Consider the following 24,379-nt stretch of genomic DNA (forward strand, 5'->3'; position numbering starts at 1 on the left):
GAAAATATACACTCCTGGAAATGGAAAAAAGAACACATTGACACCGGTGTGTCAGACCCACCATACTTGCTCCGGACACTGCGAGAGGGCTGTACAAGCAATGATCACACGCACGGCACAGCGGACACACCAGGAACCGCGGTGTTGGCCGTCGAATGGCGCTAGCTGCGCAGCATTTGTGCACCGCCGCCGTCAGTGTCAGCCACTTTGCCGTGGCATACGGAGCTCCATCGCAGTCTTTAACACTGGTAGCATGCCGCGACAGCGTCGACGTGAACCGTATGTCCAGTTGACGGACTTTGAGCGAGGGCATATAGTGGGCATGCGGGAGGCCGGGTGGACGTACCGCCGAATTGCTCAACACGTGGGGCGTGAGGTCTCCACAGTACATCGATGTTGTCGCCAGTGGTCGGCGGAAGGGGCACGTGCTCGTCGACCTGGGACCGGACCGCAGCGACGCACGGATGCACGCCAAGACCGTAGGATCCTACGCAGTGCCGTAGGGGACCGCACCGCCACTTCCCAGCAAATTAGGGACACTGTTGCTCCTGGGGTATCGGCGAAGACCATTCGCAACCGTTTCCTTGAAGCTGGGCTACGGTCCCGCACACCGTTAGGCCGTCTTCCTCTCACGCCCCAACATCGTGCAGCCCGCCTCCAGTGGTGTCGCGACAGGCGTGAATGGAGGGACGAATGGAGACGTGTCGTCTTCAGCGATGAGAGTCGCTTCTGCCTTGTTGCCAATGATGGTCGTATGCGTGTTTGGCGCCGTGCAGGTGAGCGCCACAATCAGGACTGCATACGACCGAGGCACACAGGGCCAACACCCGGCATCATGGTGTGGGGAGCGATCTCCTACACTGGCCGTACACCTCTGGTGATCATCGAGGGGACACTGAATAGTGCACGGTACATCCAAACCGTCATCGAACCCATCGTTCTACCATTCCTAGACCGGCAAGGGAACTTGCTGTTCCAACAGGAAAATGCACGTCCGCATGTATCCCGTGCCACCCAACGTGCTCTAGAAGGTGTAAGTCATTTACCCTGGCCAGCAAGATCTCCGGATCTGTCCCCCATTGAGCATGTTTGGGACTGGATGAAGCGTCGTCTCACGCGGTCTGCACGTCCAGCACGAACGCTGGTCCAACTGAGGCGCCAGGTGGAAATGGCATGGCAAGCCGTTCCACAGGACTACATCCAGCTTCTCTACGATCGTCTCCATGGGAGAATAGCAGCCTGCATTGCTGCGAAAGGTGGATATACACTGTACTAGTGCCGACATTGTGCATGCTCTGTTGCTTGTGTCTATGTGCCTGTGGTTCTGTCAGTGTGATCATGTGATGTATCTGACCCCAGTAATGTGTCAATAAAGTTTCCCCTTTCTGGGACAATGAATTCACGGTGTTCTTATTTCAATTTCCAGCAGTGTAGATTCCCAACGCAAGCAGAGCATTCAAAGACAGCAGGGGTGGAATAAGTGCTTGGAACCACGCAACATTATCAAGAAAATCTAAAGCCGAAATCTCAAAGCTAAACAACGTCAAATCTCGTTAATATTAACTGAAAATTTTTATTTCCATTTACGCTGTTATCGCACCTAAAGCACGTTCACGCTTGTTCCACTAATGAAATTAAACAATCTGAAAATTTGTTACAGTTCACAGCTGTCTACGTGTATTTAAAAAGCAACAAACTTCGTGTGGTTTAAAATATTCTGTCACTGAAGTTCGGGATTCCAACACAATTTAGGTTTCCGAAAACGTTCTAAGACTGAAATAAGACGCGTAAGCCGAAGGTGGTCTCTGACCACATAATGCACACTGAATGACCTCGAGAATTCCGGAACCTGTACAGAAAACTGGAATAGAGATCAACATAAACATCAATTCCGCCCTTTTTATTGCTCATGGAAACTACACATTGCATGTTGCACCACCATACAGCGAGACCTTCAGAGGTGCTGGTCCAGACTACTCTACACACCGGTATCTCTAATATCCAGCAGCACGTCCTCTTGCATTGATGCATACCTGTATTCGTCGTGACATACTATCCACAAGTTCATCAAGGCACTGTTGGTCCATATTGTCCCATTCCTCACCGGTGATTCGGCGTAGATCCCTCAGAGTGGTTCGTTGACCACTTTTCAATCTATCCCAAGTTTGTTCCATAGCGTTCATGTCTGGAGAACATGCTGGCCACTCTAGTCGAGCGATGGCGTTATCCTGAAGGAAGTCATTCTCAAGATGTGCACGATGGGGTCGCGAATTAAAGATGAATGCCTTGCCAATATGCTGCCGATATGGTTACATTATCGGTCGGAGGATGGCATTCACGTAGTGTACTGCCATGACGGCGCCTTTCATTACCACCAGCGGCGTACGCCGGCCCCACATAATGCCACCCCAAAACAACAGGGAACCTCCACCTTGCTGCACTCGCAGGACAGTGTGTCTAAGGCGTTCAGCCTGACCGGGTTGCCTCCTACATCTACATCTACATGACTACTCTGCAATTCACATTTAAGTGCTCGGCAGAGGGTTCATCGAACCACAATCATACTATCTCTCTACTATTCCACTCCCGAACAGCGAGCGGGAAAAACGAACAACTAAACCTTTCTGTTCGAGCTCTGATTTCTCTTATTTTATTTTGATGGTCATTCCTACCTATGTAGGTTGGGCTCAACAAAATATTTTCGCATTCGGAAGAGAAAGTTGGTGACTGAAATTTCGTAAAAAGGTCTCGCCGCGACGAAAAACGTCTATGCTGTAATGACTTCCATCCCAACTCGTGTATCATATCTGCCACACTCTCTCCCCTATAACGCGATAATACAAAACGAGCTGCCCTTTTTTGCACCGTTTCGATGTCCTCCGTCAATCCCACCTGGTAAGGATCCCACACCGCGCAGCAGTATTCTAACAGCGGACGAACGAGTGTAGTGTAAGCTGTCTCTTTAGTGGACTTGTTGCATCTTCTAAGTGTCCTGCCAATGAAACGCAACCTTTGGCTCGCCTTCCCGACAATATTATCTATGTGGTCCTTCCAACTGAAGTTGTTCGTAATTTTAACACCTAGGTACTTAGTTGGATTGACAGCCTTGAGAATTGTACTATTTATCGAGTAATCGAATTCCAACGGATTTCTTTTGGAACTCATGTGGATCATCTCACACTTTTCGTTATTTAGCGTCAACTGCCACCTGACACACCATACAGCAATCTTTTCTAAATCGCTTTGCAGCTGATACTGGTCTTCGGATGACCTTACTAGACGGTAAATTACAGAATCATCTGCGAACAGTCTAAGAGAACTGATCAGATTGTCACCCAGGTCATTTATATAGATCAGGAACAGTAGAGGTCCCAGGACGCTTCCCTGGGGAACACCTGATATCACTTCAGCTTTACTCGATGATTTGCCGTCTATTACTACGAACTGCGACCTTCCTGACAGGAAATCACGAATCCAGTCGCACAACTGAGACGATACCCCATAGCTCCGCAGCTTGATTAGAAGTCGCTTGTGAGGAACGGTGTCAAAAGCTTTCTGGAAATCTAGAAATACGGAATCAACTTGAGATCCCCTGTCGATAGCGGCCATTACTTCGTGCGAATAAAGAGCTAGCTGCGTTGCACAAGAGCGATGTTTTCTGAAGCCATGCTGATTACGTGTCAATAGATCGTTCCCTTAGAGGTGATTCATAATGTTTGAATACAGTATATGCTCCAAAACCCTACTGCAAACCGACGTTAATGATATAGGTCTGTAGTTAAATGGGTTACTCCTACTACCCTTCTTGAACACTGGTGCGACCTGCGCAATTTTCCAATCTGTATGTACAGATCTATCGGTGAGCGAGCGGTTGTATATGAGTGCTAAGTAGGGAGCTATAGCATCAGCATAATCTGAAAGGAACCTAATCGGTATACAATCTGGACCTGAAGACTTGCCCGTATCGAGCGATTTGAATTGTTTCGCAACCCCTAAGGTATCTACTTCTAAGAAACTCATGCTAGCAGATGTTCGTGTTTCAAATTCTGGAATATTCCATTCGTCTTCCCTGGTGAAGGAATTTCGGAAAACTGCGTTCAATAACTCCGCTTTAGTGGCACAGTCGTCGATAACAGTACCATCGGCACTGCGCAGCGAAGGTATTGACTGCGTCTTGCCGCTTGTGTACTTTACATACGACCAGAATTTCTTCGGATTTTCTACCAGATTTCGAGACAATGTTTCGTTGTGGAACCTATTAAAGGCCTCTCGATTGTCTGGTTGAAAGCATATGCGACACTCATCACTGAAGAGAACGTGATGCCAATCCTGAGCGTTTCACTCGGCATATTGTTGGGCCCATCTGTACCGCGCTGTATGGTGTCGTGGTTGAAAAATGGCCTTCGCCATGGACGTCGGGAGTGAAGTTGCGCATTTTGCTGCCTATTGTGCACAGTTTGAGTCGTAACACGAAGTCCTGTGGCAGGACAAAAAGCATTATTCAACATGGCGGCGTTGCTGTCGGGGTTCCTCCGAGCCATAATCTGTAGGTAGTGGTCATCCACTGCTGTAGTAGCTCTTGGGCGGCGTATCATGGACATTTCCTGTTTCTCTGTATCTCCTCCATGTCCGAACAACGTCGCTTTGGTTCACTCCGAAGCACCTGGACACTTCCCTCGTTGAGAGTCCTTCCTGGTACGAAGTAACAATGTGCACGCGATCGAACCGCGGTATTGACCGTCTAGACATGGCTGAACTACAGACAAGACGAGTCGTGTACCTCATTCCTTGTGGCATGACTGGAATTGATCGGCTGTCGGTCTCGCTTCGTCTAATAGGCGCTGTTCATGCATACTTGTTTACATCTTTGGCCAGGTTTAGTGAGATCTCCGAAAAGTCAAAGGGACTGTGTCTGTGATACAATACCCACAGTCAACGTCTGTCTTCAGGAGTTCTGGGAACCGCGGTGATGGAAAACTTTTTGATGTCTGTACTTCAAGACAGCTTACGGGCGCACGTTCTGGCGTCTTGTCACGGTTCGAGCGGCTCCGCCCGTCGGAGGTTCGAGTCCTCGCTCCTGCATGGGTGTGTGTGTTGTCTTTAACGTATGTTAGATTAAGTTATATTAAGTAGTGTGTAAGACTAGTGACCGATGACCTCAGCAATTTGGTCCCATAGGAACTTACCAGAAATTTCCAGTTTTACCGTTTACCGACCTGACTGCTTACCGATAAAATACCACGAGCTTTGTCTTTCTTCCTTATTTACGAGATACATCCTTAGTCACATGATCACCACGTTAGCCAATATAGTGTGTTTTCAACCTGACAACCATTCATGAAAACCAGGTGTACTATAACATTTACATGCTTTATAACATGCATAAAAAACTGTTAGGTAATTTGCCGTCTCATCCCACAGTAACCAAACCAATGTTTTTACATCCCTTAGCGCCGCAGCCTTGTGCTAGTCAAATGACGATTTAACAACCATTAAAATATCTGATAGTTGCCGTACAGAATCTAACAGGAACAAGCACTGACTGGGATTCAAGTGGCGAAATCATTGTTTCACCACTTTTCTGCATGTTATTCTGAAATTATTTATAACGATTTATTTACTTGTTTAGCAATAATAGTGACTTGATCTCTTCATTGCTTGTGTCAAGAGATTTAAAATGTATCATGTGTACACTGCATGTCTGCATCATTAGTTACATATTTTATAAGGAATAATAATTCCAACCTCTCTAAAGCACTAGAAAGAACAGAAAATGCCGTTTTGGTCCTAGGCTCGATGAAAGAAAACCTGAAGCTCAGCTGTCTGTTGTAGAGAGGGGGCAACGTTTGTGACAAACAGCTAACGTGTAGAGGGACCAAATGATTTCTGGGATAAGGGTTTCCACTCTACCACGTGCCAACGGCCACTCCGGTGGATGGACGAGCCGGTAGGGCTCAAAGTCTTCCCCTAGCTCTCGCAAGGAGAAATCCTTCCTAAAGGCGGAAGATCTCTTCACGAGTCAGCGGGGCATAGAATGTGGAAGGCAAGAGGAAACCTCCACATTCACTTGAGTAACGAAATGGTTCAAATGGCTCCAAGCACTATAGGACTTAACATCTGAGGTCAGCAGTCCCCTAGACTTAGAGGCAGGATTCGAACCTACGACCGTAGGAGCAGCGCGGTTCCGGACTGAAGCACATAGAACCGCTCGGCTACAGCGCCCGGCTAAAGGGTACTTTTATACACGATTCCAGAATAGTTCCCCATTCGGGTCACTGGTAGGGGACTGCAGATTCAACTTCTAATAAAGTAAAAATTATGAATAATACACGAATACGAATTGCAACAAGGAATGTCTGAACATCACTGAGGTGTGGCATGCGAGAAAACCTCAAACTGGAAATGGCAAGAATGGAATTGATATATGAGGAGTGAGCAAGATGAGATGGCCACATGGTAGAGACTTCTAGAGTGGCGAGTAGAGTTATATATATGGGATGCGTAGAGGAGCGACTGGAAGAAAGACAGCTAGGAGTGGGTCTCTGCAAGGAACTTGGACGTAGAGCAGAAGGTTACCAACAAAGAGACGGAAGAATGCTACTTGTACAATCGGATACAAAACCGAACAAGACAGTGATAATCCAAGTGTACATGCCAACATCAAGAAAAATATGCATCAGGAGGAGAAAGAAGAGGTCCTACTATAGTAGGAAAGAAAGAAACGTGGAGATGGATTGGTAGAGTTTTGTACAGAACATCAAAAAGTAATATCAATACCATCCACGGCGACATGGAAGGCCACAGGAGAGAGCAAGAGATAACAGGGCTACGTCATTCCAGTTAGACAGAAGTTCTGGAATCGAGAAAGAGACTGAAGCCACCCATGCCCAGACGTTGATAGTAGCCATAATAGTCACAGGAGATCCTGATCCAAAATTAAAAAATTTTAAGAAAAGCGCTGGTGAGAAATGTTATCTGAATAGACTAAAGAATGATATATTAAGTCGACTACAAAGAACAAACAAACATGACTACAGTTATGACCAGCGCCATACACGTTGAAGAAAGATGGGTGTCCTTGAAAAGTAGCAAATGAAGATGTTTGGAGACAGAGGGCGAAGCATGAAAGAAAATGGATTACAGAAAGTATAGTAACAAAAATAAATTTAATACATAAGCCGAAACAAGACAACACTGGGGAAGCAATACGTGGAGCATTGAGGAATGAAATCAATGTAGAATCAAAAAAGGTTAAACAATTCTTGGAGGACTAGTGCAAAGAGATGAATGAAATGATCTAGGTAGGAAAGCCGCAATGTGCCTATAAATCTATTATTAACTCCTTAGGAACATAGAGTAAAACGTAGTGGAGTCCAAAATGAAGAAGGAATAGAACAATATGGGCAGCAGAAAGAATACCGTGAAATGCTCTATATAGAAAATAACAAAGATCTGAAATGGAGAACATCGGTGAAGTCGATCCGGAGAAAGAGGGAGATTATACCTTGCACGATGAGCTCGACCTTGCAGAGAGGCATTTAAAACCTGGGAAGCCACCGAAGTTAGCGATACACCAGCAAAACTAATCAAGCTGCTGGAGATCAGCTACATGAAGAACAATTCCACCTCATTCAAGTTATGTAAGAAACTGGAAAGCTCCCAACAGACTTTAAAAAATGTATCACAGTGGCAATACCAAAGAAAACATCTGTAAACACAGTTTGGTAACAAACGCCTCGAAGCTCTCGCTCGACCTCTATCGTTCAAAGGCGGATCGAAGGCAGGGCATATGCGGTGGTCACGAACGACTAGTCTGGCTGTAGAAGAGGTGCAGGCCCACGAGAAACATACTCGGCTTAGGATTCATTCTTAAGGAAAGACTAAAGAAGGCGCAAGAAACATACAATTGCTTTCATCGACATAGAAAAAGAATTTGGTAGGGCAAACTGGGGACAGGTTTTTAAGACGCCGAGAGAGACCGGCATAAACTACAAAGGCAGAAGAGTAGTGCAGAGATTGTATAGAGAAGAGGTGGCTGTGATAAGATGTGTAGAAAATCAAGATGAAGCCACTATAGAGCATGTTGTGCAACAGGGGTGCACCTGTCTTGTTCAGTGGACAAACTCAGAGGGCAATAGATGACACTAGGGAGAAACTAGCAGTTAAAATAGGAATTAAAATTAATGGTAAGAAAATAGACATGCTGAGATTTACTTATGACTTGGCTGTGTCAAGTGATGATGTAAAACAACTAGTAGCGATGTTGGCCCAGATAGAAACCATCCTCAGTGCTTCGTATAACTTGAAAATTAATAAAGATAAAACAATACTCTTAATGGAGAGTAGACAAAAGATCATTGTTCAATGTTGACTTAACAATGAGCGACTGGAAATCGTCCGTTCTGTTGCCTACCTAGGGAGCAAAAATTCAATCAGACGGAAGGTCAAGGACGGATATTGTAAGTCAAATCCACAAGGCAAAAGCTGCTTTTAACAAAAGAATAAACCTTTTCATATCCAGCAGCATCGGCAGCGCCTCAGGAAAGACCTCATAAAGACGTTTGTCTGGAGTGTGCTTCAGTACGGGAGAAGATAAAATAACACCCTTCATGATGTAGTACTACAGCTGAATGCTCATGATTTCCTGGGTAGGCAAGATACCAAATGAAAGGATGCTCCACAGAGTGGAGGAAGATAAGCCTTGTCTCCTGAGGAAGATATGGAGACATGATGATATCATCAAAAGCATCATTGAAGGAACAGTAGATTGGAAGAATGCAAGAGTCAAATCGAGACTAGAATACGAGGGGCAGTAAATAAATAATGAGAACACAGTATTTTTTTTCCGAAAGCAGGTCGGCTTTGTTCAAGATTCCAATCCAACGTATTAGTCCTCTCTCTTTTAACTACAAAACCCTACTTTTCAACATAATCTCCATTCAATACAATGGCCTTACGCCACTTTTTGGGAGGGTCTCTACTGGTCGACATTGAAGTTGAAAATGGTTCAAATGGCTCTGAGCACTATGCGACTTAACTTCTGAGGTCATCAGTCCCCCAGAACTTAGAACTACTTAAACCTAACTAACCTAAGGACATCACACACATCCATGCCAGAGGCAGGATTCGAACCTGCGACCGTAGCGGTCGCTCGGCTCCAGACTGTAGCGCCTAGAACCGCACGGCGACATTGAAGTCAACCTCTTGCTGCATCGATAAACTCGCCATCATCCACAGTTGTGCGGCGAGGTATTTGGTTGTGATCCGCCGATCACCTCGAATGAGAGTGTCTGCACGTTCCAACATTGAAAGAGTCGTAGCTGAGCGCAGCCGCCGACTCGCGGGAAATCGGACTGGTTTGCGCGACCTTGTTCCAGTGATTACAGACGCCTCGTCCAATGAGTAACTGTGCCTTTGTTCACTGTCATGTCTCCGTAGACATTCTGCAAGCACCTACGAATATCTGCGATACTCTTGTTTTCCTCCAAAAGAAACTCAGTGACAGTTCTCTACATGGAACGCACCCCGATTGCAGACGCCATTTTGAAGGATATGTATAGCGCCATCACCTAACTGTACCTCATAGAAATATAGGGGTTGAAGCGGGAATACTCCAACATGTCCCACAATGGACTGAACGCCCCTTATAGATCAACCAAATCATGGAGGATATCAGGTGCACCACCTATACCACTCTCAAGAGGAAGGGTGAAAACAGAAATGCACGATGAGCTGCTGCTAACCAGCCTAATGGCTGAAGACTGAACAAGAAGAAGAATTTTAAATGTTAGTAACTATACTGATAATATGAGGCGTGTTTTTTTAAGTTAATACTGTTTTGAAATTAAAAATTATGTGCTAAGATATCTCAATAATTTTATTTTTACATGAAAGCCAGTACCTTAATCTACTTTACTTCATAGTTTCCATCAATATTGAGGTACTTGTCATAACGCTGTGGCAGTTTTTTAATACCCTCCTCATAGAAGTCTGCCGCCTGACTTGTTAACCACTGCATCATCACTGTTTCGAATTCGTCATCGTCTTGAAGACGCTGACTGCCCAGCTGTTTCTTCAAGTACAGGAACAGATGGTAGCCACTGGGCGCAATATCGGGGCTGTAAGGAGGATGATCTAGAGTTTCCCATCGAAAATATGTGATGAGATCTTTGGTGTGATTGGCCACATGCGGACAGGCATTGTTTTGCAGCAAAACGATGCCCTTACTCAACTTGCCACGTCTTCTTTTCTGAACTGTACGGCGCAGATTGTGCAGTGTCTTACAGCAAGCTGCTGCATTGATTGTCTCAGTACGAGACAGAAATTCCACAAGCAATACTCCTTTTCTCTCCCAAAAAACTGTGCATATGATTTTCCAGGCAGACATTGTTTGCTTAAACTTCACTTTTCTGGGCGAATCTGAATGTCGCCATTCCATGGACTGTTGCTTTGATTCTGGTGTGACGTAGGCCACCCATGTTTCATCGCCCATAACAATTTGGCTTAAGAAACCATCACTGTCGTTGTGGTAGCGCTCAAGGAAAGTCAATGCACTGTCTAAACATTTGGTTTTGTGCACGACCGTCAACATTTTCAGTACCTAATGTGCGCACAATTTTCGGTAGTTCAAGTGCTCAGTCACTATGCCATACAAAACACTACGAGAAACATTAGGAAAGTCATCCCAGACGAAGGTAATCGTAAAGCGTCTGTTTCCTCTCACCTTATTGTCCACTTCCTGCACCAAACTTTCATTAACGACTGAAGGACACCCACTCCGTTGTTCATCATGCACATTTGTGCGGCCATCTTTAAATGCTCTCACCATCTTTCTTACCACTCCATCACTCATAATGTTTTCTCCGTAAACTCCACAGACCTCACGATGAATATCGATCGGTTTTAGGCCTTTAGCACTTAGAAATCTTATAACAGCCCGAACTTCACAGTCGGCGGGACTCACGATTATCGGAGGCACCTTAAACACTCAGTACACAACGTAAACAATGAAGAATCAGGCTGTAATGGCGTCAATGCGTAGACAACAGATGTAGGCACCCAGTGCGCATGCGCAGAGCTCCGACCGCAGCGCAATGGCCGCGGTGTGGCAAAATGGTACTTACTCAAAAAACACGCCTCGTAATTATATGATCGTGCTATATATTTTAGTGAGCTTGTGTCACTATCGCAAATCAGTTAATATGTGAAGTTTTCATTTTATCTGCTAAATCAGTCCGAGCACACCACCTGAGTTCACCCGCTGGCCATCTGAGAAGATGGGTGGTGTTGTACTGGCGGGATTTCCGTGCCTCCCACTCGCCGGTGTCTGCCGCCCGACACCAGACCGCGCTGTCTGGCCGTGATCGCAAGGCGGCTCTGTCCTGAGTCAAGCCTGACTTAACTATCTCAGCCACATCACAGCAACTTGCCAGCCACAAACCGCTCAAACAAATACTCAGCACTCGTACAACTCTTAGCGGGCTAGCTGCTCGTAATATAATATTGTCACTGCTTTGTCCATGACCAGAAGCGTGAATGGGGATATTTGTGGAGAAAGTACACTGCTGGCCATTGAAGTTGCTACACCACGAAGATGACGTGCTACAGACGAGAAATTTAACCGAGAGGAAGAAGATGCTGTGATATGCAAATGATTAGCTTTTCAGAGCATTCACACAAGGTTGGCGCCGGTGGCGTACCTACAACGTGCTGACATGAGGAAAGTTTCCAACCGATTTCTCATACACAAACGGCAGTTGACCGGCGTTGCCAGGTGAAACGTTGTTGTGATGCCTCGTGTAAGGAGGAGAAATTAGTACCATCACGTTTCCGACTTTGATAAAGGTCGGATTGTAGCCTATCGCGATTGTGGTTTACCGTATCGCGACATTGCCACTCGCGTTGGTCGAGATCCAATGACTGTTAGTAGAATATGGAATCAGTGGGTTCAGGAGGATAATACGGAACGCAGTGCTGGATCCCAACGGTCTCGTATCACTAGCGGTCGAGATGACAGGCATCTTATCCGCACGGCTGTAACGGAACGTGCAGCCACGTCTCGATCTCTGAGTCAACAGATGGGGACGTTTCCAAGACAACAACCATCTGCACGAACAGTTCGACGATGTTTGCAGCAGCATTGACTGTCAGCTAGGAGACCATGGCTACGGTTACCCTTGACGCTGCATCACAGACAGGAGCGCCTGCGATGGTGTACTCAACGACGATCCTGGGTGCACGAATAGCAAAACGTCATTTTTCGGATGAATCCAGGTTCTGTTTACAGCATTGTGATGGTCGCATTCGTGTTTGGCGACATTGCGGTGAACGCACATTGGAAGCGTGTATTCATCATGGCCATACTGGCGCACCACCCGGCGTGATGGTATGGGGTGCCATTGGTTACGCGTTTTTTTTTTTTTTTTTTTTTTTTTGTCATCAGTCTACTGACTGGTTTCATGCGGCCCGCCACGAATTCCTTTCCTGTGCTAACCTCTTCATCTCAGAGTAGCACTTGCAACCTACGTCCTCAATTATTTGCTTGACGTATTCCAATCTCTGTCTTCCTCTACAGTTTTTGCCCTCTACAGCTCCCTCTAGTACCATGGAAGTCATTCCCTCATGTCTTAGCAGATGTCCTATCATCCTGTCCCTTCTCCTTATCAGTGTTTTCCACATATTCCTTTCCTCTCCGATTCTGCGTAGAACCTCCTCATTCCTTACCTTATCAGTCCACCTAATTTTCAACATTCGTCTATAGCACCACATCTGAAATGCTTCGATTCTCTTCTATTCCGGTTTTTCCACAGTCCATGTTTCACTACCATACAATGCTGTACTCCAGACGTACATCCTCAGAAATTTCTTCCTCAAATTAAGGCCGGTATTTGATATTAGTAGACTTCTCTTGGGCAGAAATGCCTTTTTTGCCATAGCGAGTCTGCTTTTGATGTCCTCCTTGCTCCGTCCGTCATTGGTTATTTTACTGCCTAGGTAGCAGAATTCCTTAACTTCATTGACTTCGTGACCATCAATCCTGATGTTAAGTTTCTCGCTGTTCTCATTTCTACTACTTTTCATTACCTTCGTCTTTCTCCGATTTACTCTCAAACCATACTGTGTACTCATTAGACTGTTCATTCCGTTCAGCAGATCATTTAATTCTTCTTCACTTCCACTCAGGATAGCAATGTCATCAGCGAATCGTATCATTGATATCCTTTCACCTTGTATTTTAATTCCACTCCTGAACCTTTCTTTTATTTCCATCATTGCTTCCTCGATGTACAGATTGAAGAGTAAGGGCGAAAGGCTACAGCCTTGTCTTACACCCTTCTTAATACGAGCACTTCGTTCTTGATCGTCCACTCTTATTATTCCCTCTTGGTTATTGTACATATTGTATATGACCCGTCTCTCCCTATAGCTTACCCCTACCTTTTTCAGAATCTTGAACAGTTAGCACCATTTTATATTGTCGAACGCTTTTTCCAGGTCGACAAATCCTATGAACGTGTCTTGATTTTTCTTGAGCCTTGCTTCCACTATTAGCCGTAACGTCAGAATTGCCTCTCTCGTGCCTTTACTTTTCCTAAAGCCAAACTGCTCGTCACCTAGCGCATTCTCAATTTTCTTTTCCATTCTTCTGTATATTATTCTTGTAAGCAGCTTCGATGCATGAGCTGTTTAGCTGATTGTGCGATAATTCTCGCACTTGTCAGCTCTTGCCGCCTTCGGAATTGTGTGGATGATGCTTTTCCGAAAGTCAGATGGTATGTCGCCAGACTCATATATGCTACACACCAACGTGAACAGTCGTTTTGTTGCCACTTCCCCTAATGATTTTAGAAATTCTGATGGAATGTTATCTATCCCTTCTGCCTTATTTGACCGTAAGTCCTCCAAAGCTCTTTTAAATTACGATTCTAATACTGGATCCCCTACCTCTTCTAAATCGACTCCTATTTCTTCTTCTATCACATCAGACAAATCTTCACCCTCATAGAGGCTTTCAATGTATTCTTTCCACCTATCTGCTCTCTCCTCTGCATTTAACAGTGGAATTCCCGTTGCCCTCTTAATGTTACCACCGTTGCTTTTAATGTCATCAAAGATTGTTTTGACTTTCCTGTATGCTGAGTCTGTCCTTCCGACAATCATATCTTTTTCGATGTCTTCACATTTTTCCTGCAGCCATTTCGTCTTAGCTTCGCTGCACTTCCTATTTATTTCGTTCCTCAGCGACTTGTATTTCTGTATTCCTGATTTTCCCGGAGCATGTTTGTACTTCCTCCTTTCATCAATCAACTGAAGTATTTCTGCTGTTACCCATGGTGTCTTCGCAGCTACCTTCTTTGTACCTATGTTTTCCTTCCCAACTTCTGTGATGGCCCTTTTTAGAGATGTCCATTCCTCTTCAACTGTGTTGCCTACTGCGATATTCCTTATTGCTGTATCTATAGCGTTAGAGAACTTAAAACGTATCTCGTCATTCCTTAAAACTTCTGTATCCCACTTCTTTGCGTATTGATTCTTCCTGACTAATGTCCTGAACTTCAGCCTACTCTTCATCACTACTATATTGTGATCTGAGTCTATATCTGCTTCTGGATACGCCTTACAATCCAGTATCTGATTTCGGAATCTCTGTCTGACCATGATGTAATCTAATTGAAATCTTCCCGTATCTCCCGGCCTTTTCCAAGTATACCTCCTCCTCTTGTGATTCTTGAACAGGGTATTCGCTATTACTAGCTGAAACTTGTTACAGAACTCAATTAGTCTTTCTCCTCTTTCATTCCTTGTCCCAAGCCCATATTCTCCTGTAACCTTTTCTTCTACTCCTTCCCCTAGAACTGCATTCCAGTCGCCCGTGACGATTAGATTTTCGTCCCCCATTACATACTGCATTACCCTTTCAATATCCTCATACACTTTCTCTATCTGTTCATCTCCAGCTTGCGACGTCGGCATGTATACCTGAACTATCGTTGTCGGTGATGGTCTGCTGTCGATTCTGATTAGAACAACCCGGTCACTGAACTGTTCACAGTAACAGAGCCTCTGCCCTACCTTCCTATTTATAACGAATCCTACACCTGTTGTACCATTTTCTGCTGCTGTTGATATTCCCCGATACTCATCTGACCAGAAATCCTTGTCTTCTTTCCACTTCACTTCACTGACCCTTACTATATCTAGATTGAGCCTTTGCATTTGTCTTTTCAGATTTTCTAGTTTCCCTACCACCTTCAAGCTTCTGACTTTCCACGCCCCGACTCGTAGAACATTATCCTTTCGTTGATTATTCAATCTTTTTCTCATGGTAACCTCCCGCTTAGCAGTCCCCTCCCGGAGATCCGAATGGGGGACTATTCCGGAATCTTTTGCCAACGGAGAGATCATCATGACACTTCTTCAACTACAGGCCACATGTCCTGTGGATACACGTTACGTGTCTTTAATTCAGTGGTTTCCGTTGCCTTCTGCATCCTCATGCACGTCTTAGTCACCTCTTTTTCGCATTGACGGCACTTTGACCAGTGGACGTTGCATTTCAGATGTGTTACGACCCGTGACTCTACCCATTATTCGATACCTGCGAAACCCTACATTTCACCAGGATAATGCACGGCCGCATGTTTCAGGTCCTGTACGGGCCTTTCTGGATACAGAAAATGTTGGACTGCTGCCCTGGCCAGCACATTCTCCAGATCTCTCACCAACTGAAAACGTCTGGTTAATGGTTGCCGAGCAACTGGCTCGTCACAATACGCCAGTCACTACTTTTGATGAACTGTGGTATTGTTTGAAGCTGCATGGGCAGCTGTAACTGTAGACGCCATCCAAACCCTGTTTGTCTCTATTCCCAGGCGTATCAAGCCGTTATTACGGCCAGAGTTGATTGTTGCGGGTACTGATTTCTCAGGATCTATGCATCCAAATTGCGTGAAAATGTAATCACATGTCAGTTCTAGTATAATATATTTGTCCAATCAATATCAGCTTATCATCTGCATTTCTTCTTGGTGTAGCTATTTTAATGGCCAGTAGTGTAGCATTTACGTGTCTACATAGACACCGTCAGCACATGGAGTGACAGAGAACCTGCGGCAAAATGTGTCTTTTGCTAAGCAGGGCATACGTTAAGTACTAGAATTAGATGACCAGATCACAGACCAGCTAACTATATAATCGACATTCAAAATTATGCTAGTGAACTGCAGACTTCCCCTCTGAGTGTGTTCGCGCTGTGACCAATGTGTGCTGAAACGTTTACTGGCATATGATAAAACATAAAAAGACGGCACATATTGGCACATCAGCTATAGATAAACTGTAAGTCTAGCAAGCAGAAAGAGGTGTTTTACCTTTCCACACCCGACAGGTCCAACAATAGCACATAGATTTCCTGGTGAAACATGGAGGTTTATCGAGGAAAGAGATGGATTGATGCCATCCCACGTGGCTGAGATGTGCTGAAGGGATACTTCCCCTGTTGTTGTTCCCAAATTTCTGTCCTCTACAGTTGCCTCTGGCTTAAGGAGAAACTCCTATAAGAAGAAAGAAAATGTACAGTTCTTTGTGATAATTTCCAAGAATTACCTGTAGCTACAAAATTATCACAACTACAAAAGTGTGTTATATTATCAAGATAAATATTTGTAAATTAGTCAATTATCGAAATAATTTAAAACGATATATTCAGGAAGAAGTAAAGTTGTGACTAGAAAAATATTTCATTGGTGACGTACACCTGTAGTTCATTTATGTTACATTTGTTAGAGTCTCTACTAGCAATAGTCACTCCGGAATCTAAACCTCCCGTCGATTTACTTGTCTTCTAGTCATTTGCTGCACAGGGTTGCGGGACCATGGCCTAAAAAGTTTGATTGAGGTGCTTTTTAAATTTATAAATAACAAACAAAAACTTATAATAGTATTTATTTATTATTGCTTGAAACCAAAGTTGCTTTGGTAAAACTAGCATCTTTAAACCAGTTATCAAGCCGTCTGCTTGCTACACCCGTTAATACCTTTCCAAGAGTGCGACGAGCGACTAAAATTCAGAAGCTACAGTCATGTGACGGCCCTCACTAGTTGCTTTGGAGACGCCATAATGGATCTGATTGTATTTTGTTGTCTCTGTATTATATGAGGGATATCCACAAAGTAAGTTCTACATCTACATCCGTACTCCGCAAGCCACCTGACGGTGTGTGGCGGAGGGTACCCTGAGTACCTCTATCGGTTCTCCCTTCTATTCCAGTCTCGTATTGTACGTGGAAAGAAGGATTGTCGGTATGCTTCTGTGTGGGCTCTAATCTCTCTGATTTTATCCTCATGGTCTCTTCGCGAGATATACGTAGGAGGGAGCAATATACTGCTTGACTCTTCGGTGAAGGTATGTTCTCGAAACTTTAACAAAAGCCCGTACCGAGCTACTGAGCGTCTCTCCTGCAGAGTCTTCCACTGGAGTTTATCTATCATCTCCGTAACGCTTTCGCAATTACTAAATGATCCTGTAACGAAGCGCGCTGCTCTCCGTTGGATCTTCTCTATCTCTTCTATCAACCCTACCTGGTGCGGATCCCACACTGCTGAGCAGTATTCAAGCATTGGGCGAACAAGCGTACTGTAACCTACTTCCTTTGTTGTCGGATTGCATCCGTTTGGTTATATAAAACAAACGTGTACAGATACAGAAAAAATATTTATTGTACAAAAATCTTCAACTGTTAAACTACTTTTCTACATAGCTTCCGAAATTTTGTAGGCACTTGTCATAGCGTGACACAAGCTTTTGTACGCCTTCTTCATAGAAGGTTGCCGCCTGTGTATTCAATCATGTGGTAACATTTTCTTTCAGCTCGTCAACATCATTGAAGTGTTGACCACCAAGGACAGATTTTAGGTGCAACAAGAGATGAAAGTTGCTAGGAGTGAGGTGTGAGGCAGTACAGAGGATGATTAGACATGTCCCAGTGAAATTCCCGTAAGAGTTGCTTGGTCACATTTGCCGTGTGAGGTCGGGGATTATCGTCGGAAAAAAAACACCGTCTTTTGACAGTAACCCTTGGCCCTTGTTCTGTATTGCGCGGCGCAATTTTTTAATGGTCTCGCACAGTAACAATGTGCATTGATTGTTTGGCATCATGGTAAGAAATCAATCAGCAAAATGCTTTTTCTGTCCCAAAAAACATTGTATATGACTTTTCGAGGTGTGAAGATTTGCTTAGGCTTAACCTTCGTTGGGGATTAAGAGTATTGGAACGACGTTTGTACCAGTCCAAAATACCCTTATTCAAGATGGCGGTGATGACGTCATCCAAGCTGGCGGCGATGACGTCAATCAAGATGGTGGATTTTGGGGAAAGTGCCACGCCCCACTTGCCCAGAAAAACGGCTCGAAGTTCAAATTCCAACATGATAATGCATCACACCCCAATTGTCTCTACTAAGCAATGAAAATGGCACGAAAAAGGACTTATCTTTATCATTTAAGCAATTTCAAGCACATGAGTTCTCCACTTGGTCTGGACTCCAACTGGCCTTCCAACGAAGGTTAAGGCTAAGCAAATCTTGACACCTCGAAAAGTCATATCCGCACCAGCAGAGGCCGCCACCGTGACGTCCCCGATCGTGATGCAAGTATCATCATTCAAGATGGCTGCACTCGGTGTATCCATCACGAGCTCCATAGTCCAACTGGCTTAGTTCATATCGTGGCCACCAGAGGACGCTACCGTGATGTTGGTTGATGGCACAAGATCGTCTGCTCTCTCTTGCGCCATGCCAACGGCACACAGGCGTCCGACCACTTACGCCAAACACCCTTAGCCTCCACCTCCTTTCACACGCCGTACATAGTCTTCTGTAAATATGCTAACTAAACTAACACCCTCATCACGCATGTAACCTATTAATTATCTAAGAACTTCATTCCATTTCAATTTTAATCATATTCAATAAATCAATTTACAATTTCAATATTCAATTATCAAATGAGAAGTCTGACATTTTCCCACTATCAGCGCAGTGTTCACTCATGAATGAATGCTGAATTCCTATTGCCTGCTACATTAGTTACGTGATTCGACTTTATAGAACCTAGTATCTGGAATCAATTTTAGCGAATGCCACACCCACCTGGATTTGGAATCATATAGTTAAAGTCTCCACCAATATCTTCAACCCAGCACCACAGCCACTTACCGACCCATGTTGGCGGGCTAACGTGTACTAACCTCCACTAATGTGTACTAACGTGCACAGCGTATGACTTCGTCCAAGATGGTGAGGTGAAATGATGGGAAAACAGATCTGAACACAAGTCTTACTTTGCAGGCCGTGTCTCCACCACGAGATTTACTGTCCAACTGACATAGTACACATTACTGGCATGAGATCGTACTGTCATCCATTCTATGACCTAATCCCAGTTGGTGGTAGTAGGGGCAAGAATTATGCTAGAATTACTCAGGCTGCATCAGGCTGCTGGGGAGAGTAAGGAAGGAGTCCACTCTATTTACATTCGAACATTATTTTTATGGATCGAATATATTTATCACACTGAGGCAAAACACTCTCCGTCTTATGCTTGAGCTCACAATACACCGTCTGCAGACACACAAACAACTCCTAATTTACGCAAATAATTTAAGTACAGACATTCCGACTCCTCTTAAATAATTCACCACAGTTATGTCTAGACACGCTCAGTACTCGTAAACTGTCTGGCTAATGCAATAAACGCCTGCAAGCACCCTCCGTCAACCCCTGTCCACATCCCCAACGACGTGGCGCAGCTGTCAGCTGTCAAACCACACACAGGCCCCATGCCAGGGTTCCGAAAGCAGCCACATCTCATTCATACTTCATTTCTGAGAAATTCCTATCCAAATACGTGTTCACCTAGACACGCGTGCTGACGTGGTCAGGTGGGAGCGCAACCGCAAGCTGCAGCCGAAAGCACGCGAAAGTTGTATGTAGGTGTCGTTGATGGGCGGGGTTTATTTACAGAGGGCACCCTCCAAGCAAGGCTACCCTCACTCTAATTGCGGTCCTGCGATGACGCTGCACAATTCCATTCCACAATAGCAGAACGTGCTTTCTCCTTAGCAATTCTGATGGACCACACCTCACGTTTGACTGACGCTTCACCGCGCATAGCTACATACTATCGCAAACGCATCCAGCAACGTTGTCAATCTTATACTCAAGTCACATTGCTATCTAAATTAATAACCAAGTCTAACTCTAATAAATTCTATACCAGTCATGCTCTCAACACACGCAAATGTTCGCACAGCTATGTAGAGGCTCCCATATCCCAGCACAAACGATGGAGCATTCTTATTTGCTCTAATCCAATTTACTCGCCGAATTGCTGATACCGCCGGTATCGAAGCACGATCCATCTATTCTTTCTGGTGCTTTCAGCCGTTATATTACAAGGAACGCTAAATTGCATTGACAATTAAACCCGCAAAGTTGTCTCCCCATTATCAAATAGATACCAGACTCATAAGAATATTGAAAGCCAGGAACATATTCACCACTCTAACTACAATTAAATATTACTATTCCTGCTAAACTCTGACATCAACACGAAACTTTAGCTACGTGGACCGTCCTCTAGACTACTGAGTAACTAGAAACAAACATATGAAAAATCATATTTCCAACCGCGAATACCGATATCGAAGATCTAACATACTCCAAATCATCCATATAACTTACAAGCCAAGTAAGGTCTTTTCCATGTCTAGAGAACAGGCAAACGTATCTTCCACACACCACATTAGATCTTCTCTCAACTAAATAAAGACCCGAAATGTGCAAAAACAGTCATCTGAACAATTTACATGGGAGGCAATAACACTCCATTTCAATCATACCATCTTCTCAAAGTTCCACTTGATCACGAAAGCCGTCCAACACATATTAAGTATTAGTGGGCTATCTGGCCGTCTAGGACAAGGGCAAAGTTAACTCATATACACTCCTACAATCCAACAGGCCTCTGCATTCGCACGGATGCTGCTGTTAACAGGGAAGGTGAATCATTGCGATCACGGAATCATTCCGGAAAACTACTCGCATATATATTTATCATTATACTTACAATTAAATGTTACGATTGCGCTCTCAATTGAACAGCATTCGAGAATGAGCGAAGGTTCGGAAATACACTCTCTTGTCGGCAGTGGTTCTGGAAATAGCTGTATTTTCCTTACAACTCGACATACTCCCCCAATTGTTAACACATTACTCCAAGTCAAATATTTACCTTCTCTACAACAGGACATCTCCTTTCCACAGACAGACATACTTTATAAAACTCATGCTCAAATGCGAACATAGCACGCACCCACTAAGTATATTACTTCGTCAATAACTGATTGCCTACCATACCAAATAATACTGACTGAAAATCAGCGATAGGCATGCACTTCTCTTAAGTTCTCCTTTCGAGTCCTACCACTATGTCCTAGCAAGACACACGTAATCGGCGAGACGTTAAAGAAAAAACCGATCCCAGCAACTAGCGCATGTTACTGTCACAATCAGTCTTGGCTCTACAGGTGCACTCAAGTGTCAATGTTAAAACCCATACCCTCATTACGAATCGAGGTACGACATTACCTCTGAATGAGGTGGTTTTTTCTAGACAAATACCGTGAAGGTGATCGTAGGAATACGTATTATCAGCCAACGATGCAGCCTAGGGATAAAATCACTGAACTTTGAAAGTGATTCGGCTAAGGAACGTGGTATGTACGCGATATTTGCGACTCCCCTCACCTCCCCACCCCAACTACATAATTCTTTAGTATTTGTAACGCACTCCGTCTCGACATCATATCAGAGGTTCCGTGATATATCCACCGAGCTATAGGCAATGACTGATTGAGAAGGAACACAAACAGTAATAGTAGATTATGTGCTGACTAAGGTCGTAAGAAGAAAAATGTACACTAGCTTCTCAGATCTCTAGCGTTACGCTATATACACTCCTGGAAATGGAAAAAAAGAACACATTGACACCGGTGTGTCAGACCCACCATACTTGCTCCGGACACTGCGAGAGGGCTGTACAAGCAATGATCACACGCACGGCACAGCGGACACACCAGGAACCGCCGTGTTGGCCGTCGAATGGCGCTAGCTGCGCAGCATTTGTGCACCGCCGCCGCCAGTGTCAGCCAGTTTGCCGTGGCATACGGAGCTCCATCGCAGTCTTTAACACTGGTAGCATGCCGCGACAGCGTCGACGTGAACCGTATGTGCAGTTGACGGACTTTGAGCGAGGGCGTATAGTGGGTATGCGGGAGGCCGGGTGGACGTACCACCGAATTGCTCAACACGTGGGGCGTGAGGTCTCCACAGTACATCGATGTTGTCACCAGTGGTCGGCGGAAGGTGCACGTGCCCGTCGACCTGGGACCGGACCGCAGCGACGCACGGATGCACGCCAAGACCGTAGGATCCTACGCAGTGCCGTAGGGGACCGCACCGCCACTTCCCAGCAAATTAGGGACACTGTTGCTCCTGGGGTATCGGCGAGGACCATTCGCAACCGTCTCCATGAAGCTGGGCTACGGTCCCGCACACCGTTAGGCCGTCTTCCGCTCACGCCCCAACATCGTGCAGCCCGCCTCCAGTTGGGTCGCGACAGGCGTGAATGGAGGGACGAATGGAGACGTGTCGTCTTCAGCGATGAGAGTCGCTTCTGCCTTGGTGCCAATGATGGTCGTATGCGTGTTTGGCGCCGTGCAGGTGAGCGCCACAATCAGGACTGCATACGACCGAGGCACACAGGGCCAACACCGGCATCATGGTGTGGGGAGCGATCTCCTACACTGGCCGTACACCTCTGGTGATGGTCGAGGGGACACTGAATAGTGCACGGTACATCCAAACCGTCATCGAACCCATCGTTCTACCATTCCTAGACCGGCAAGGGACAATGCACGTCCGCATGTATCCCGTGCCACCCAACGTGCTCTAGAAGGTGTAAGTCAACTACCCTGGCCAGCAAGATCTCCGGATCTGTCCCTCATTGAGCATGTTTGGGACTGGATGAAGCGTCGTCTCACGCGGTCTGCACGTCCAGCACGAACGCTGGTCCAACTGAGGCGCCAGGTGGAAATGGCATGGCAAGCCGTTCCACAGGACTACATCCAGCATCTCTACGATCGTCTCCATGGGAGAATAGCAGCCTGCATTGCTGCGAAAGGTGGATATGCACTGTACTAGTGCCGACATTGTGCATGCTCTGTTGCCTGTGTCTATGTGCCTGTGGTTCTGTCAGTGTGATCATGTGATCTATCTGACCCCAGGAATGTGTCAATAAAGTTTCCCCTTCCTGGGACAATGAATTCACGGTGTTCTTATTTCCATTTCCAGGAGTGTATTTGGAATGATGTCAATCATTTGGAATCACCTCTCTCCATTCAAACTCATACCCTCATCGGACTGAAATCACTACTCAATCATATTTTCCTGAACCTAGCTTCTACAGTAAAATTCCAACGTGGTTTTAGTCACCCCCAGACATTGTGCAACTGATCCCATTTCTACAGCTTGCGCATGTGAGCGGTCCGATTTAAGTCTGAACTGAGCAGAAGTCGGAGAAAGACATATCCACCACCTTCACCAACCTCTGTAGAAACAGAACGACCTGAATTACTGCAACAGAACCGTGTTTTGACCATTCGGTGGAAATGCACGCAATGTGGTACGTCCCCAAACTAGATACAAGTACTACACATCCACATCCATTCAAATCAATTAGCCCAACAGATAAAAATTACGAACCGTAAAAGCTCATACGAATCAGAAGTCACCAAGGCACCGTTGCAGGCGCAATGACGCACAGCTGAAGTCGGCCTCCAGCACGGTTAAGCACATTTCACAATACTTCCCACAATAGCGTAGCGTACAACCATCCAAGCATTCATAGAGGTATAGCTCCTTCCTCACCGGCTCTCACCTCAGACTGGTACTCGTACTGCAAATGTATGTATGACACGATTCTATTAAACATACAGACACCACCGAGGCCACTTTAAAGTTTGATCACCTTTACTCTAGGCGAATTATCGTATGGCACGCTCTCTCTGGTCCTGTTCAGTAGCCTCAAACACTGTTTTCTAACACACTTCTGTACATCGCCACACAATTAGTTTTTCTGCCACCAATTCCATGCCTGTCTCATGTTCTAAACTAACATTAAGACGCCCTGATACACGGCCTGTCACAGAAAACTTGACATCGCGCGATGTAAATCATTTTGTTAATAAAACTACCTTAACACGCTACACATCTGCTTATTTTAAATAGAAACAAACTGATGTCAGAAAGCGACTGACGA

At 45.1% G+C, this 24,379-nt stretch overlaps 1 protein-coding gene across 2 annotated transcripts in view; it reads right to left on the reverse strand.

Moving 5' to 3' along the window:
• The window catches only part of LOC126334845 (ATP-binding cassette sub-family C member 4-like), a 357,709-nt gene that overhangs the window by 171,355 nt on the left and 161,975 nt on the right, over positions 1–24,379 (reverse strand). For both annotated transcript variants that reach the window (XM_049997512.1, XM_049997513.1), the window contains exon 10: positions 16,371–16,553. In XM_049997512.1, the coding sequence (XP_049853469.1) occupies positions 16,371–16,553 (183 nt within the window). The remainder of the gene's footprint in view (positions 1–16,370; positions 16,554–24,379) is intronic.

Source organism: Schistocerca gregaria, chromosome 2, assembly GCF_023897955.1.
Source record: "Schistocerca gregaria isolate iqSchGreg1 chromosome 2, iqSchGreg1.2, whole genome shotgun sequence".
NCBI lineage: Eukaryota > Metazoa > Arthropoda > Insecta > Orthoptera > Acrididae > Schistocerca > Schistocerca gregaria.